The sequence below is a fragment of the Anopheles coustani genome, unplaced genomic scaffold, assembly GCF_943734705.1.
Source record: "Anopheles coustani unplaced genomic scaffold, idAnoCousDA_361_x.2 scaffold_12_ctg1, whole genome shotgun sequence".
NCBI lineage: Eukaryota > Metazoa > Arthropoda > Insecta > Diptera > Culicidae > Anopheles > Anopheles coustani.
In genome coordinates, this window is record NW_026525384.1 from 134,262 (window position 1) to 152,390 (window position 18,129).

At 39.6% G+C, this 18,129-nt stretch overlaps 3 protein-coding genes across 3 annotated transcripts; 2 read left to right on the forward strand and 1 right to left on the reverse strand.

Moving 5' to 3' along the window:
* The first annotated feature begins 557 nt into the window (after positions 1-557).
* LOC131271252 (uncharacterized) lies at positions 558-2,352 on the forward strand. Its single transcript, XM_058272661.1, has 6 exons — positions 558-713; positions 780-906; positions 988-1,110; positions 1,175-1,655; positions 1,717-2,071; positions 2,148-2,352. Exons 2-6 carry the CDS (start codon positions 807-809, stop codon positions 2,280-2,282), a joined length of 1,194 nt encoding a protein of 397 aa, XP_058128644.1. The 5' UTR covers positions 558-713; positions 780-806; the 3' UTR covers positions 2,283-2,352.
* A 451-nt stretch (positions 2,353-2,803) lies between these two features.
* On the reverse strand, positions 2,804-6,850 carry LOC131271251 (insulin-degrading enzyme). Its single transcript, XM_058272660.1, has 8 exons — positions 6,705-6,850; positions 5,057-6,620; positions 4,651-5,001; positions 4,339-4,570; positions 4,058-4,264; positions 3,702-3,991; positions 3,305-3,514; positions 2,804-3,238 (listed from the first exon to the last, which is right to left on the reverse strand). Exons 1-8 carry the CDS (start codon positions 6,770-6,772, stop codon positions 2,960-2,962), a joined length of 3,201 nt encoding a protein of 1,066 aa, XP_058128643.1. The 5' UTR covers positions 6,773-6,850; the 3' UTR covers positions 2,804-2,959.
* Positions 6,851-11,394: 4,544 nt separating this feature from the next.
* On the forward strand, positions 11,395-12,775 carry LOC131271188 (DNA/RNA-binding protein KIN17). Its single transcript, XM_058272581.1, is given in 2 exon segments — positions 11,395-12,255; positions 12,257-12,775. Coding segments are annotated over 2 exon segments (1,161 nt in total). The 5' UTR covers positions 11,395-11,463; the 3' UTR covers positions 12,626-12,775.
* Positions 12,776-18,129: the final 5,354 nt, after the last annotated feature.

Genomic DNA, 18,129 nt, shown 5'->3' on the forward strand with positions numbered 1-18,129 from the left:
GTCCAGAAACTACATATTAGATTAGAATTTTAGAAAGGTATAGCTATAACTGACTGATGGTCACGGTTCACGCACTTCACCGATACATGCCACACATAAAAAAAATAAATTTGCTTTGTGTCGGTTTGTGCGGTTTAATGGCACAATTTAATTTTATACTGTTATGTACAGCTGCTACATTTCGATTGATAACTTGAATGAACAGTGAAGTTTGTTTAGAAGCAGTTTTTTCAACGAATATCACTTAAATGGCCGTAATGAATGATTTTTTTTAATTCTAGCACCTTTTTTTGTTTGCAAGCGTTACGCTTCGTCGATCTGCGATCCAGGGAAACTTAAAACCAGACATTAAAATGAGCATTTTATGTCTTAGTGAGACTGAGGATACAGCAGAAGCAATATTTGCAAACAAAAAAATCGAGTTTCGTTGTGGCGCAGGGCAAAAATTTCTATAATCCTGAAACGGTACTCAGATGTGTTCTCGTATGACATGCGGGAAAGAGACATCGGTTGTTTCTATTTTTCTTTAGTGATTATAAATAGATTGAAGATCTCTTGCTTCTTAAAAGGGTAAGGTATTTTGTGACTGCAGAACATTGCACGTTCATACTTATAACAACGCACCGTTTACCTGTATACGTGATGCGTTGAGTGAGTGTTTGCAAAACATAAAGTGTAAATTGAAAAAAGTGTTGGTAGAACAAGTATAAATTGTAAGTTAACTGATAACGATTGAATGATTAGTGGTGATTTTTTACTGATGCACATTGCGCATAAAGTTTTCCAATAAGCTACTGTTACGATCGATGGCGTTAAAAACCAGTCAGATTACGGTTACGTACTTGTTATTCAGTGTACTTATTTCCGTCGTTTATGGCATCGAAGATGGTTCAAGCGCTGAGAAAGGTATTGTTTCAATTAGGACATTAGTTAGCAGAATTGTCGCGATTCTGACGTACATTTTAACCTCTCGTGCATGATTAACAGCTCCCACAACGCCTGACTCTCCGTATGAAACCCAAACCGCTCAATGTACCATTACATCCGGCGATATTGAAGCCAGTGCTCAAGCTTCGATCAGCAAAACATTGGTTGGAGTATGCGGTACAGGTAACACGACACAAAGTAGTAGTTTAATCTGAAAGTAATGAAACCAAATGTTTTGTGCATGCAGAGGAAATGTTGATGGCTTTTCGTACATTAGAAGCCAAGATGCTAGAAGAGATAAGTAATCTTCGAAAAATGATTCGGGACCCACATTACAATCCTCCGATGCTACAATCTTCCATTTACAACACGATTAAGCGTGAAACGACCACAAAGCATACGAAATCAAAAACCACATTGCCGCAAACAGCAGGGATAAAATTACCAGTGAGCGATTCTACGACATCAGCGCGTCCAGTACCCAAGGCGTCGACGACTTCGTCACCAACCATAATGTTTCCTGAAGATGACTATGAAGACGACGAAGATGCCGAGAAAGCTTCAAGTCAGGGTTCCTTGATAAGTAACAGTGATTTGGTAAAAGACCTCTCAACTACGTATTCCAGAAATGATACTTTGAAAGCTCGTTTTACTACTAATGATCGGATAAGTTCACAAGCGATCGATTTTAAACCAATCGACCAACCCGCCGAAAAGAAGTTTCTTACGTGAGTAATATTTTACAAAGTCGTTTGAATCCTTACGTATGATAATTTGCATATTCAACAGTGGCGGATTGCGAGACTATGAGGTCTATCGATTCAACAATACCATAATTTCTTCCGGCGATGCTAAGGTGTTCACGTACTTTTGGAAAGTAGAGAATTTTACGAAACGCATAAGAGCCGCTCCAGAGACATCCTTCTCCAGTGCAGTTTTTGTAATTTCTGGATTGAATCTACGACTTCATGCTACGGTGGCGACGACAAAACAAAACGATGAGAACGTACTTTACGTACAACTGGAGCAACTGTCCGACGATGCGTTGAGAAAAAGTCCAAATGTAATTTTGCTATCTGGAAAAACGTACGGTCAGGTCGAGACAAGCACATTCTTCCGCCATCAGATTGCTATACTAAATCAGGTAAGCAGTATGACATACTTTCCATAACGAGAGTACGGCTATTGCATATTTAACTTGATTATAACTTTTCTTACAGGACGAACCATTCAGTAACATAGTCTCAGATTTAAGAAACACTAATGCAAAATTCGAAGCGCCTTTGGCTTCGGTAACCAACGAGCCTTATCTCAAGAATGATAAACTTTTGATAAAAGTTATTATTTTTCTATAGAGGATATGATATAGAGGGTGAATGGATTATTCGGACAGTGTATAACAAACAGAAAAAAATTGCATTTAAAAATATTGTATTTGTTTTACTTGGATTTCTACCAAGATGTTTCAAATCCGACCCAAGTTAAATTTTTGTCCGCACTGTTATCAGAACATGTCCAGAAACACTATATTAAGCAATTTATTCATCTTGTAAAGAATGAAATCTGTTTTAGAGCCCTTAAAACTGATTTTAACGATAGCAAATTTCACTTTATGTAAAACCTCTCCTCAACTTTACACCAGCATGAGTAAACGAAAATCATCATCAGCATCGTGCAATATGTTATTACTGCAATTTTAATTTCATCTAGCATTCTGAAGTTCTAGCTGAAGTTCAACATGCTGCGGGATGGTTAACTATAGTGTTGTTTTGCAATTTTTGGCGTCACTAAGCAATTTACATGATAGCATTCGACGAAATTATCTTTTATCTAAAATAATTCTTTAGCTGCTGGGTAGTATTTTGTAATTAAATTTTGGACACATCTTTGTAAGCTATAGGGCGGGCCATGGAATTGAATTGAAGGAAATTCATACAGACCAAACTTTAGCCTTACTTCAGTAAGTTCTGTCAGTTGAGGAAGCTTCAGTTCAATAAAAGTTAATTGAAAGTTGCTATCGTTTAAGTATCGTTCAAAGTTTGCATCGTCCTCCCTTTGGTAATATCTCTAGATATGGTTGAACCAACGGATACAGCGAACGTGATGACTTAAAGCTGGCCAAATCCGTTACTCTAATGAATTCTTTGTTCGTTATTTCCTTTCGATGACTGGCATTAGAATCATCGAATATTTTCTCTGCTGCATCTACCTCAGCTGTTTTGTTCCCGTTCGCCCCTGCACCTCCTTCTCCCGTTGATAATACATGAACAGATAAAGTACTCCTTGACGGTCCACCTAGTATGATGTATTCCTGGGAAACATACATGAATTAAGTACATATTTCAAAACGAGCAAAAACGCAAAACATTGCACTCACCTTGTAGTAGTCAATCACTTGCTGTTTGGTTAAAGTTCTTAGTTTGGCTGCTTCAACTTGCGCTCGATTAAAATGGTACTGTCGCAGTGATATTTCTTGTAAGAATATGCTGAATTGAGAAGCAAGACGCTTTGGTTTCTCAAGGAATAATGCCACCAACGCCTCTTTGTGGCGATTAAACTCGTCGTCTGGCATTTTTTCCAAATAATCCTACGGAAATATCATTACATTACCGTTTTGCAAGAAATCAAATATACAATTGCATTATTATTTGAGCGTGCATCCTACAATTCATATCGTAAAAGTAATGCAGACATTCTTTACAAATATAATGTTGAAGTGTTCACGCACAAATAGTTTAACCTAAAGGTAAAACATGCTAAACATGCTCACATACCAACATATTGTTAAAGAAATTTTCAATTCGCTCTTCAACATAAGCGGGATGATGCGCAGATTGTACAATGATTCGAATACCACTGATACCGTTTGCTTTACGGGAGCCACAAAACACCAGATATCCGAGCTGCTCCTTGGTTCGCAACTGCGTGTAACACGCTTCACTAAGCATTTGGGATAGTATGTCCACATATGTTGAGTGTGGCTCTTGTGGACCACACTGTACATATAATTCAGTGCAAGAACTTTTGTGGAACTCGTTTGTAGCTTCGAATAAACAGTTTTCGCCTAAAACATAATAAAAAGTATAATAAAATCTGTCGATGGTAAACACTGGAACAAATGAGTAAATACCATTGCCTAATTTATATTCTCGTTTTTGTAGTAATTGTCTTGCCAGTAATGGCACCACTTCGGAATCAGTTGTTTTCATCTTATTTTCAACCATTCGCATCATTGTCATCGCTTTATCCTTGTTAACATTTCCGTATATGAAACCTTCAACGTGCATTCGCGACAGAAGCTGTTCAACGAATGCTTGCAACCGTTCCATTGTTAATACTACAATAAATATAACCGTTAGACTGACATGTTCATCATAAGATTAAATGAACTAAAAAAATAATCATACTTACATTGCATTGAATCTAATAGCTCCTGCCTAGTCCAGGCTAGTTCTGTTAGCAACAATGCCAAATAATAGATAGCGTGTTGATAAGGCTGTTCAGTTTGATAATTTTTCAAGCTCCTGATGTATTGCTCCTTAAACACTTCAAACCTGCGTGGATCAATTTTGAAGTTAAACATGCTATCCAACACCCTGTCAAGTAAAATGTGCTGCTTGTGGCTATATCCACCAATTGATAACTAAAATCAGGATATGGAATGAAATTAGAATAAAGCTTCATAGTGGGCTCTTTTGGAAGCCTGTATTATTTCCAACTTACGCTTATGCCAGAGGTAGTATTGCCAACACCAAAGCCTAATCCTGCCAAATCCGCCTCAAAAAGAAACTCGTTCAGATGGTCTTTTAGCAGCTGTACGAAGAGCCGTGTCATATTGCAGTTTAAAGGATCAGAATAGACCATTGGGCTGTTGAAGTCAAAATTCATCATAGTTTTTGGTTTAAGAAACTCAACATCCTGCTTAAACCACAAGCGGATCATCGGTGTATCGTAGATAACAGTAGGAAAAGTGTCGACATCGTTATCGATTGGTAGTAAGTCGAAATTGGTTGGAATAAACGGATTAGGTTCTGGTAGCTGAAGATTGTTGTTTATGTCTGCAGATGACCAATACTGCAAAAAATAATTTTATTTTATGCAATCATTACATCAAAGTAAAATTACTAACCTCCAGTATTGAAGCTTCGATTTTGTGTACGCCGTATTTCGTACCATACCACAGTTCCTCGGCGTTAGTCAATGAGCTACACTGTTGCCCAACAATTATAATCCTCGCTTTCCTTGGAATTAGTTTTCTCATCAGGTCCTCTATTAAATCGGGTCGCCATTCACTGATCAAACAATGTGCTGTAAGCACGTCCTCTAAAGGGAAAACATGCATTGCCGTTACCGCATTGGTAACAACCGAAAGTGAACTTTCTTTGTCCTTGAAACGAAAAAGCATGTCGCAAAGATTTCGATACTCTTCAAATATCCATTTCTGAGGGCCCTGCACGCGTAGCATGTTGAGGTACTGGAAGATTATTTTTGCCGTGTCATCTATATGGCTAAATCCGTCTTCCGTTAGATCGACCATTATTTCGAAGCAGCCAAATCCTCTTCCTAGGTTGCTGTATCCGCTTATCAGTTTATTGCACCATCCGCGAGCCTTCAACTCCGATAGGATGCTGCCCTTTCCTTCATGCCCAACCAGATGACTGACGTAGTGTTCTGGGCCAGCCTTGTAGTACTGTTCTAAATCTTCCAGTTGGAAAGAAATAGTTAAAGAACGTGTATCTTTTACTGGGATTATATACGTCTTTGTCCCAAGTTGATCTTCATCGTACGGCATATCGGGCCAAGAAGGAGCCTTCACATTTTTGTTCTCGATTTGTGAAAACATTTGTATAACAATTCGCTCAAGATCATCTAAGCTTTCCTTCCCGAAAACGGCCAGGCTCATGATATTTGGGGAGTACCATTTGTTGTGGAATTTCATCAATTCGTTTCGTACATTTATATTGTTCTGGCGGGGATTTTCATAGAGTGTTTGTTTATTTCCACTGCCAAATCGGTTATAGGCATGGGATACTTTGCATAACGATTTATTCACTTGCTTTACACGCCACATGTCCTGTGATAGATTCTTTTCATGCTCCGAATTAACAGCGTTTATTTCGCGATCAGTGACTTCCTCGTTAAAGAGTGGTGCAATAAAGAATTGTGAAAACCTATCCAGTGCACCCTCCAGCTTATCGGGAATTACATCAAAGTAGTATTTGGTCATATCGGAAAATGTTGCTGCATTTGAGCTACCTCCATGCTCTTTGAGAAAAGTTGTGTATTCATGCTCCAATGGGTACTTTTTTGTGCCCAAGAAAAGCATATGTTCACAGAGATGCGCCAATCCAGGGAGATCAGTTGGATCACAAAGATGTCCAACAGCCACGGAAAGAGCAGCTGCTGATCGGTCCGTCGTAGGATCAGAGACCAATACTATCTTCATTCCATTTGAAAGTTTTAAACCACGATATTCACGGCTATCTTGGGCGGATTTCGTTATATCATTTGAACGCTCAAATGATGTATTATTACTGGATTGAATTGCTGTAGCAGTCATGTTGCTTAAGGGTGCTTTGCTGGTGAGTGTTGTATTCATTTTAAGAGCAAACCTAACTTGTCTTTTGGAAACATCTACCATGCACAGCCCGCTGAAGTAATTTACTGATACTGATTGATGTTTGTGAGATTGTCTGGAAGATACGTGAGTTAAAACGATATGAAGATACGTGTAGTAAATCGAGAGAATTGAGATTGATTGAAATAGATAAACTTACCGACTAGCTCCATGGCAAATGTCTCGGTTAAATAAATTTGGACTGCGCGATAACAATCGTAAGAACATCAACACAGATTTTTTCTAGGCCAACAATACTTTACAAAAAACTATACACAGTTAATGACACAATACATTAGATGATCGAAAACTCTCGTTCATATCGTTTGTTGACGAAACACTCAAATGACAAATAGCACCAAAATTCAGGTTTTCCGAAAACCAAGATCAATCAAAAGACAGGTCGGGTCAAAGCAAGTTTTAGTTGTTGGTTGAAAAGTGTTTACAAAAATTTCTAGCATAGGCTGAGTGAGGGTGTTTTGGCCCACGTATGTAATTTTGGCCCACTAGAAAGTAGATCAATTATTTCAATGATTTCAAATAAAAATTCCCCCTAACATTTTTTTTAGTGTTGAGGTCAATTTATTCTTGTTAAATACCAAATTTGAAGGCGATTGCATCAACATTTGTGGAGAAAATCGCTTAAAACTACGAAGCTGTCTCTTTTTCAAAAAACCATGTCGTAGGCGGATAGTTCGCCCACCTTGAGACATAAGCAACCACTGCGTAAAAAATTCTGAAGTAATGTTTTTCTAAAGCTTTGAGTGTTTTAAGGAATTATCAAAACGTTACTTGAATTTTTAGAGCACGAGAAATAATTTTAATTTCGATGCAAAAGTGGGCCAAAATAGATGCAAGGAAATCTGGTTTCGATTGGAACGAAATTTGTATGCATTTTGGCACTGACAGCTGGTTGTCAGAAATTGTCTAAACGAAAAGCTGATGATCTTGGAAAAAAGTGGAAATTAAAATATCGAATTAAACATTTTATCTTACTTATTTAACCAAAGTAAGAGTTAATAGCACAATCTAAATCATTATAAAGATTATTAAAACCATAAAACACATAAAAAAGGCACTTTTCAGGTGGGCCAAAACTGGTACACAGGTGGGCCAAAATAAAAGCATAGCGGGCCAAAATAGCGACAAAAAGTGTGTTCGGAAATTGATAATTTTTCAGTGAAAACATCAAATAAACTAAAAAATATGAATTTTAATGCATGCTTAGATAGCTACTCTACATTATCATACCCAGTTTGTCGTGATATGATCGGTACAATTAATGCAACGATTTATTTTGTGGTGACCCTTCCCTAAGTGGGCCAAAATGGGTACTTTTACCCTACTTGTGGGATATCTCCGCCAAAATCTTTGGAAATAGGTACAGGCAGGCCTCGGTTTTCGTCAAGGTGTATAAATATAGAAGGTGACTTTATGTCGCTTTGGCAGAGGTGCCATATTTGAGAAGTGTTATGTCAAAAGCCCAATCCTTCTCCGATACCCCCCCTCAAAATCCTTATGAATACCCCTGACTGTTCATCTCCACATAGCAAACTCATAGGAAACTCTGGTGAAACTCCTGTCAAAGTTGTATGGAGATTCGAGTTTCCCGAGTGCGCTAAGTGGACACCAAGATGATTAAATACTGAATAGGTGACTTTTTAGGAGGAATTTTTTTTGAAAATGGCGACCGTGGCTTTGGACAGCATGGTGATAAACAGCATAAAATGTAAACAACTATACAAGTAAGCAGAAGGTACGTGAGGTGAAACTTCGACACATTTGCTCGAAAAATCGGTGACCCACTACAGCCGATGGCTTCTTAAACATTTGCCATGCGAACATAATTAAAGCAATTAAAGAATCGGTGTGTTTGGTTTGGGTTTGGTTTGGAGTATGCTTCCGTGTGGACGAAGCCAGGTGAGTATGGTATGGTATATGTTGACAGTCGTCCTGGGTATCGGCCATACTCCCGGCGATGCCGGGAAAGGTGAGTATGGTAGTGAGTATGAAAATGGGTGCCTGGTGAGTATGATGAGTGTCGAAGCACCCGTCACTTACCATACTCACTACCATACTCACTACTATACTCGCATCGTGGAAAGAGCCCTTTAATCCATCAGTTATTAAACATCAGAACGAGGGGCTTTGCTAGTGCTATCAAGAGTTTCCTACCAGTTTCCTACGAGTTTCCCAGCTGTTACGGGAACTGAGTTCGTCAGTTCGTCGGAAGAGAGTTCGCTATGTGGAGATGAATAGTGAAGTGTTATGTCAAGTCATGAAATGTAATTTTACACTGGACGACTTCACCTTCTAATTTATACACCTTGACCAAATGGGACTTCGACAGCGACGAAAACCGAGGCTAACGCAAGGTGTATAAATTAGAAAGTGAAGTCGTCCAGTGTAAAATGACATTTCATTACTTGACATAAGGCAGCGTCCACACGGCATCGTAGCGTAGCGATTTTGACACTCCGTCGTAGTGAAAATGTTGGTCGAGAGCAAGGTGTATAAATATAGAAGGTGACTTTATGTCGCTTTGGAAGGGGTGCCATATTTGAGAAGAGTTATGTCAAAAGCCCAATCCTTTTCCGATACCCCCCTCAAAACCCATATGAATACCCCAGAAGTGTTATGTCAAGTCATGAAATGTCATTTTACACTGGACGACTTCACCTTCTAATTTATACACCTTGGTCGAGAGGCCTTAACCAAGGCCATAAAAAATGGTTGACACTACGATGGAGTGTCAAAATCGCTACGCTACGATGCCGTGTGGACGGCCAGTAACACTTCTGAGATATTAAGCAAGCCGTACTCGGGGTCCACACTACAGGGCGACGTCCCGTCACGAAACGCGACGTCGCCTGACAGGCGGCCGAACTCCATACTCGGGATCCACACTACAGCGCGACGTCCCGTCACGAACCGCGACGTCGCCTGACAGGCGGCCGAACTCCATCGAAACGAAAACAAACCGACAGCTGGACAAAACGTAAACAAACCGAAACACAAACGCGAACAAAACGAGCAATATTCGTCACGAAACTTCGGATTTTTCATTGAACTACTTATTATTAGGCTTCACAAATGTAATTCAGTTTTCAAACTCCGTTTTGATTGATATTTTTACCAAGTTTTTTCGGGTGCCGAAACGTAAACAAACTGCTCTTCAACAAGAAGGAGATGATGTGGAAATATATACTTCCTTTGTTTGTTTCAGTCTGTTTTCTCAGTGAATTTCAAATGTAGAAGCGCCAAACTCACTCAGGGTGCATAAAATACGTAGCTAAACAAATATCATGCATTACTACCTCAAAATTCAATAAAAAAAATTTTCCGAGTTTGCGCCCCAACGTGATACATATTTCCACATACTCTCCTACCTCTGTCACGCTTGGCTTGCGCGATTGTTCTGCCGAAACTGGGCTACTTTTGAAACGGGACGTCGCGCTGCAGTGTGGACCCCGAGGTAGACGTTGCGAACTTGTTCGCGTGAACAATTTGACAACCATGCACTGCCTATGTTAAGGAAAGGAAAGGAAGATATCCTCTTATATCATGATGAACCTATAGGTTCATCCAGACGACAGCAATGTTTCTCGGCAATGTTGACGTTTACCGTATTCGTACACGATTTCGTTGACTGTATGTGTGTGCCAAGCAACATTGCCGAACGAATTGACGAGCTATCCATGGGTCGATGGATAAGCTAGAAACATTGACGAGCAATGTTGACAGCGTTCCGTTTGGCATTCAACAAGGTAACGAAGCTAAGCTATATCCTGTACGAACCTTAAGTAAATTATAAATTAGAACGAGTCAGTTTCATGTGGGCAAGTGTTGGTTCAGTTTTTCTACCATGCCACTAATTAAATTCACTTTTGTGATGTTAACTAGTTACCATTTGTTGTTACTTTCTATTGATACATATTTTACCAAGAAAACTATATGCCATGAAAAATGTTTAGAAATCTTAAACATTGTTGGAAACATTGATGAACATTGATTGCCATCGTATGGACAGAATCCGCCATTTTTGCACATGGCTGACAACCATGTTTGAATGTGTGCGAAAGATTGACGAAAAGATTGCCATCGTCTGTAAGGGCCTTATTCATATGGGTTTTGAGGGGGGTATCGGAGAAGGATTGGGCTTTTGACATAACACTTCTCAAATATGGCACCCCTGCAAAAGCGACATAAAGTCACCTTCTATATTTATACACCTTGGGCTAGCGGACTTAAGCAAGCCGTACTCGGGGTCCACACTGCAGCGCGACGTCCCGTTTCAAAAGTAGCCCAGTTTCGGCAGAACAATCGCGCAAGCCAAGCGTGACAGAGGTAGGAGAGTATGTGGAAATATGTATCACATTGATAACTGAATTTCATTTGTGAAGGCTAAAAATAAGTAGTACAACGAAAAATCCGATGTTTCGTGGAGAATATTGCTAGTTTTGTTCGCGTTTGTGTTTCGGTTTGTTTACGTTTTGTCCAGCTGTCGGTTTGTTTACGTTTCGAATTGACATTTGACAAGAGCTATCGCGACGTCACGTTTTTCGCTGCTTCTACACTAGCGCGATTTGTGCGACATTTTTTTTGTATGGAGTTCGGCCGCCTGTCAGGCGACGTCGCGTTTCGTGACGAGACGTCGCGCTGTAGTGTGGACCCCGAGTTATATCGATCGAAACGCATGCGTATGCGTAAAGCTCTGACCAGGGGCGTAGGTATTTTTGGTCGTAGAACTGAAGGTTAAGTTGAGATTCGAATCTTTGGAATCCGTGTAGGGATCGAATCTTCGGATCTTCGGAAACCGATTCTGTCAACACACTTAAGTTGTAAATAAAGCCAAGGATTTCCTCCGTGAAAAAGCTGACTGTCCTAAAGTATCGTTAAATTAACGTGTTTTATCCAAAATGGGTAAGGGAAAAGCTGAAGTTGGTACGCCAAAATATCTTGCCAACAAAATGAAGGCTAAAGGCTTGCAAAAGCTTCGCTGGTATTGCCAGATGTGCGAAAAACAATGTCGTGATGAAAATGGATTCAAGTGTCACACCATGAGCGAGTCGCATCAAAGGCAAATTTTGTTATTTGCCGATAACGCAGGCCGCTTTATCGATGGTTTTTCTTCGGAGTTCCTAACAGGATACATACAGATATTGCGGAGACAATTCGGATCCAAGCGTGTCGCCGCAAATAAAGTGTACCAAGAATACATTTCGGACCGGAACCACCTTCACATGAATGCTACAAAGTGGCATTCGTTGTCCGATTTTGTTAAGTATCTCGGGCGTAACGGGCATTGTGTAGTCGATGAGACGGATAAGGGTTGGTTCATCACATACATCGATCGCGATCCGGAAACTCTAGCTATGCAGGAAAAGATGGCCAAGAAGCAGAAGATGGATAAAGATGATGCAGAAAGGCTTGCGGAGTTCATCGAGGAACAAGTACGACGTGGAAAGTGTGAAGACGAAGAAAAATGCTCAGGTTATTCGGAGTTGACGCGTGACAACGAAGAAGCAGCTATAAAACTTGATCTAAAAATTGGCAGCAAACAACAAGGTCCATCTATGCTTCCGCCAAAACGACCATTCGATTTATTGGAAATAAAAAAAGAAAAGAAGGAAAAATTATCCATTACTTGCGAGTCCAGGAAATCTTCAGCAATTGATGAGCTTATTAAAGAAGAAGAAAAGAAAAAAGAAAAAAATGAACAGAAAAGATTACTGGTTGTTTGAGGGAATCGTCGTCAAACTTGTAACACATTCATTGGGAGATAAATATTACAAAGAAAAAGGAGTTGTAGTTGAAGTCGTTGATAAATATCGCGCTAAAATCAAGTTGCTTGAAACAGGAGAAAAGCTGAAAGTAGACCAAGCTCACTTAGAAACAGTAATACCTGCAGTTGGGAAGCAAGTCTTAATCTTGAATGGAGGATATCGAGGAAGTACAGCTATTTTGAAAGCTATAAACACTGAGCATTACAGTGTGACTGTTGAAATCGCGTCAGGTCCATTGAAAGGAAGATTAGTCAGTAATATTGCTTACGAAGACATAAGTAAGATGTTCATTTGAGTATCTCGCTGGAGGGGTTTTGTGAAATGAATAAAATTTACATTAATTCATTATATTTATTTCCGCGATACGTATTGCTACACTGCGTCCCAAAATGATAGCCTCACCTAGTTTTTTCTGTGCAGGGCGAATACCGAGAATATGATTTTTTCCAAAAAATACACAAATATTTGTAAGTATACACTGACTACTTTGCATAAATATTGTTGAAGAAAACGAATGAACAATTCCTTTCGGTCCAAAAAACTAAAATCAGTGGTGTTCCAAAATGATAGCCTCACTTAGAATTTTGATCGAATTATCAACAAAAATAGCATAAATGGATTAAAAAGTCATGATTTAGTTATCAGTTGGTTCTCCATTACGATTTATTGCGTGGAAAATGCTTGATGGTATGCTCTACGATAATTTTTCTAACGTATTTACTGATAAGGAACGCCAAGCAGTTCGGATAGCAAGTTTAAGCTCCTATATGGTCTCGTAATGTCTCCCATCTTCATAAATCTCTTGAACTAGCCTTCCACAAACATTTTCCATTGGATTAAGGTCTGGGGAAACGGCTGGCTAAGACATTGTTTTGATACCCGACCGTGTAAGGTGAGTTCTTGTTGTCTTGCGTGCGTGCCCGGCAGCATTTTCTTGCTTAAAAATGAGCTGTTGGGTGTTGAGATTTTCCAAATAAGGCTTCAAATGATTCGCCAGGATGTCGATAAACATATCGCTGTTGATACGTGTTGGTACAAGAGCAAATTCACTTCTACTATGACCGCTGAACGCAGCCCAAATCATGACCGAATCACTTTCAAAATTGTGACGATAGAAAAATCGTGCTATCGTCTCAAATCTCGCCAGTAATGGATGTAACTACCCGATTCATAAATATTTAAATTATTTTCATCAATATAATCCACCTAATATAAATTAATAATTAAAAATCTGAACAAGACTGCAAACGGACAACTTAAGTTTCTCCACTCATTCTTCCATGTCATATGTGCTGTAGCAAACTCCAATCACTTTTTGGTGAAGTTTGAGGGCAGAAACTTTCTTCATGGACTCTCTTACAATATCAGAACACGAATTCAAAGCTTTGGCACACAGCATTTTTGTGCACATTCAATCAGAAATCGTTTTTTGTCCTACGGCAACCTTTGGTTTGAATTGAAAGCAACTTAAAAAATCCTCCGATTATCACGCGAGGAAAGACGACCAGGAGACTTCTGAAGCCCATATTAGCTGGAATATTTTACCGCGTGACCACATTAGGCGTACCATACCAAAAACTTGGTACGGTCGAGCTCCAGCGTACCATACCAAATGCAACCCCCCCCTTCTGGGTTGGCTGACGATGGTGTGCTCGAAAGAGCTCGATGAAGTGCTCGACTTTTCATATTGGTAAGAACTTGTCGAGCAATTATCAGTTAATTTGTGAAGAGCAATTAATTAATTGATAGAAAAAAATAGCATATTTTAGAATCATGATGGAGTTTAAAACTGTTATTATTATTTTTCCGTGCCATAATATTGTTGAAACACGACAACTTTACTCCATGGATGAAAATAATGCGCTGCAACTGTCGTTCCAACCAGGTTAACAAACAAAAATACTCGTTCTCTTTTCATCGTTTTTTTCTTTTATAATAATTGATACGATGTATTTGCTTAAAAAATTTCTACCCGCTCTGTTGGTCATAGTTCTTAATCCAACAACTATTTCGTTTTGAAAGGAGTTATGCAGCATTCAATACGTTGATAAAAAAATTCTCATGTTTTCTAAGTCATGAAACAATGTGGTAAAACGAATCTTATTGTTTTTATTTGCCTGTAATTACTATCTGTAACCGTACACCGTGAATACATAAGGTGAGCACGACAAAGCATAGAGTTGGAGTGAGCGGTTTCGTGACTACACTTGCATCGCTCGATTCTGACAGAAAAATCGGTTTTTGACACTAGGAGCGTACCAGTTTTTTGGTATGGTACGCCTAATGTAGTCACGCGGTGTTAATTTCAATGATTTTTGAAGTGAGGCTATCATTATGGGACATATTTTTTTAAATTTTTGACCAAAATGTTACAATTAAATTTTTTTCTGATAAATTAGAAGTGAAACACATTTCTTCTAGATTAAGAAATATGTTTCTGTCGTTTATTTTACCTTGCGATCATTTAAAATAGCATATGAGTGAAAAAAACTGGGTGAGGCTATCATTTTGGGGCGCAGTGTATTTAAATCAACATTATAAGGTTTGCTTGGAATTTCACGAAACAATTGTTTGGTGAACAGCGTGAACAGTTGTTGAAATACTTCAGCGAACAGAACAGTCCCTTAACATAACGATTCTATGGATTTATGGAGGTTTAGGTAGGTTGGCGATTTGTTTCTAAATTTCCTTTTTTTTTATTTATTGAAATTAGTTTCTCACAGGCGTGCGTTGGTTGGCAGGCACTTTGGTTTTATTTTATACAAAACGATCAAACGATGGTCAAAGTAAATCGTGCGCTCCAATATTGTGATTAGATTCATCTCCATTAGGCCTCAATGTGTAGTTTTCTCTTGTTCACTTTTGTTTGACTCTAATATGATACAAACAAATCTTTCGTAAATAAAATGAACTGACGTTTCTAACACATCTCAAAGGTGATATCAGCCGACAACAGACCAACGGATGGTGCCTCAGCCAACAGGTGGAAGACCAGCTAGGCTCTAGCGTAAACTTGCACTTTGCTGCATCGAATGCATGGGGATAGGAATATATGGGCTACCATCTTTTAACACAATAATAATTACACATCATCATAACTTGGGAACGCTTTTGCACTACGGATTTATAGTTTTCACTATATATTTTTAATATACTAATTGCAATGTTATCCGTTTCCGCTGAACCCTCCGGAACATTTGATGAACTTTGCATCTCCAAGAAATCTGCTTCCACTTCCTCTTGTAGCTCATCCAGAAAGCTGAGACATTTCCGATATTTTGATGATCTCGATGCCATTCTTAAAGAGTTGTGCGTAGATCGTCTAAAATATAAAGAGTTGTCGTTAGTGCGGCTTACTCTAGAATGAAATTTTTGCGCTTACCTGAACTTGTAGAATTTTCACCGAATCGTCGAGCAATTCTAGCACCAACACAAGGAAACACACGAGTGTACAGACACGGGTCACCATGTTTCACACACCATGTTGTTTCGAAGCGGTACGTTCATAACACAGAAGAGCAAGATAGTTAACACATAGCCCGGGCGTGTAAGGGAGGCAGCATGCACCGAGTGTTGTATACAACATCCAAAGTATAGGTCAGGCCCGCTAGGCGAGGTCGCATGCAAGTTGTCCTCCACTTGTGTCATCAGGCCTCGGGCCTGGGTAAAGGGAGAACGTTTTTATATGGGAGCTTGCACGCGGTAGAACGATGGAGGACGTTCGAGCAGTCAAATAAAAATGCAAATGGGGATGTGTGCGTGCATCCAGTGGCCCAGAAATTGTAGTTGTGTGAGTGTGCTCGGAGGTGTTTACTTGTGTTGGTGATACCTACCCATGTATGTTAAATGCTAACGATTTTCTTTCGAATTGAAAGGCAACCTCTGGTTCATAACTGAAATTGTTTCTTCAACATAAACAGTCGCTTTATTCAAAATCGCAATGTACGCGTACACTTGCACTTTGCTGCATCGAATGCAGCTAATCGGGTACAGCACGGACTACGATCGGATAAAATCCGTTCGAATCGAGTTGTCAAAGGTCACTCACGTTGAAAAGCGCGGGCAAATCTGGCTGTCAAGTTTCACTCACCTCCCGCTAGGCAGCTCGAAATATCGTCCTCAAAACGTCCTCCGCGCGAACAAACGTCCTCCTTTTTTGTATGGGGATGAAACAAAAGGAGGACGTTTTTCGAGCAATCGCCCTCCTCGTCCTACTCTCCATACAAAACTGCTCGATGTTTGTGTCATGGAGGACGTTTTTGAGAACGATTTGCTCGAAATTGCCTAGCGGGCTCCTCTCAAATGTGTTCATTTTACTTGCCATTTTGAATATGAACGAAATGAACTCTTTTCGCAAATCCGTTCGTTCCCGTTTGTATGGGAAAAAATCCGCGAAGTTTTAAGCCGGGGATTCTAAACGAATTCGTACATTTGAGGGTTCTTATTAAACAAAAGAGTGTTAATTGCTTTTCTGAGGATCCTATTTGTAGTTTTTCATGAATTTATCATAATTTTGTATAATTATTGAAATGACTACCAACGACTTCGTTTGAAAAAAAAACAATCATCCACTTCATGGAAACACTTGAGCGCCTTAAGTATAAACGAAGCTCTACCCGAATATCTTTTAACACTTTAAGCGCACAGCGCAAATCGCACTTCTTTCCGTTATGCCGGCGATTTGTAGAAACGTCGGCCTAACTAACGGGCTATGTCGGTCCGAGCAGACCGACGCCGGCATACGCGAAAGAATGCTCTCGGCCCCACGGGACCGACGTAGCGCTTAACGTGTTAACACAATAATAATCTCACTTTAAAATGGGACCGCTTTTACACTAAGTATGAATACCCGGTTGACAGAAATTTAAATTGTTGCTGGTACTATGTAGTTCCAGCAAGAGTCCCAGCAATCTGCCATGGAAAAACTTGCTGTAACTACATGACAGCTGCAAAAAAATTGAATTTTTGTCAACCGGGTAGTTTTCACTACATTTTTTACCTTACCAATTCCAATGTGCACCAATTATGGGGGTGCCCATGGCGCAGCGGTAGCGCGAGGAAACACCACACCACAGGTGTGGGATCGAATCTCGAGTCTGGCACCCTCCGGTATTACGAACGGCTGACCACCGATCTATAATATACCGTCTCTCGGTCACACAAACTCTCTTCGGAGAGAGGCCTTGTCCCACTAGGGGATGTCGTGCCACATAAAAAAAAAAAAAAATTCCAATGTCTGTTGTCGCTGAATCCTCCAGAACATTCGCTGAACCCTTCGTATTACGAATAATAGCAGGACATTGATTGACCATGTGTACTGCAACACAGACTCAATTAGAGTGGTAACAGATGCTTGTGCCAAAATATCTGATCATGAAACTTTGCTTTTAAACTTGAATGATGAACGTTTCAGGACAGTTCAAAAACAAGTTAAATGCTCTAAAGAGGTTCTTTGTCAGGCGGTCACATTGGGACTACAGAGGGAAACTACAAATTTCCATGAAGCTGCAGATCTATTGAAGGATACACTAGAGAGTGCTATGAATAGTTTAGTTTATGAAAGGACCGTGGAGACTAGATACTCTGGCAGATGATATACGTTGGCTCTGGAACGTCTAAAGCGGAAAAGAGACAAAGTGTATAAAACATTTGTTCGGACTAATCTTGCTTCACATTGGTGTGAGTACATAAACTACGAAACGAGTACAGTAGGTCTTTAAAAACTACTCGTGAGGAATACTTCAGTAGGGAAATTAGCAAGCATCAGGGTAATAGTAGGGAACTTTGGAAACTTCTTAA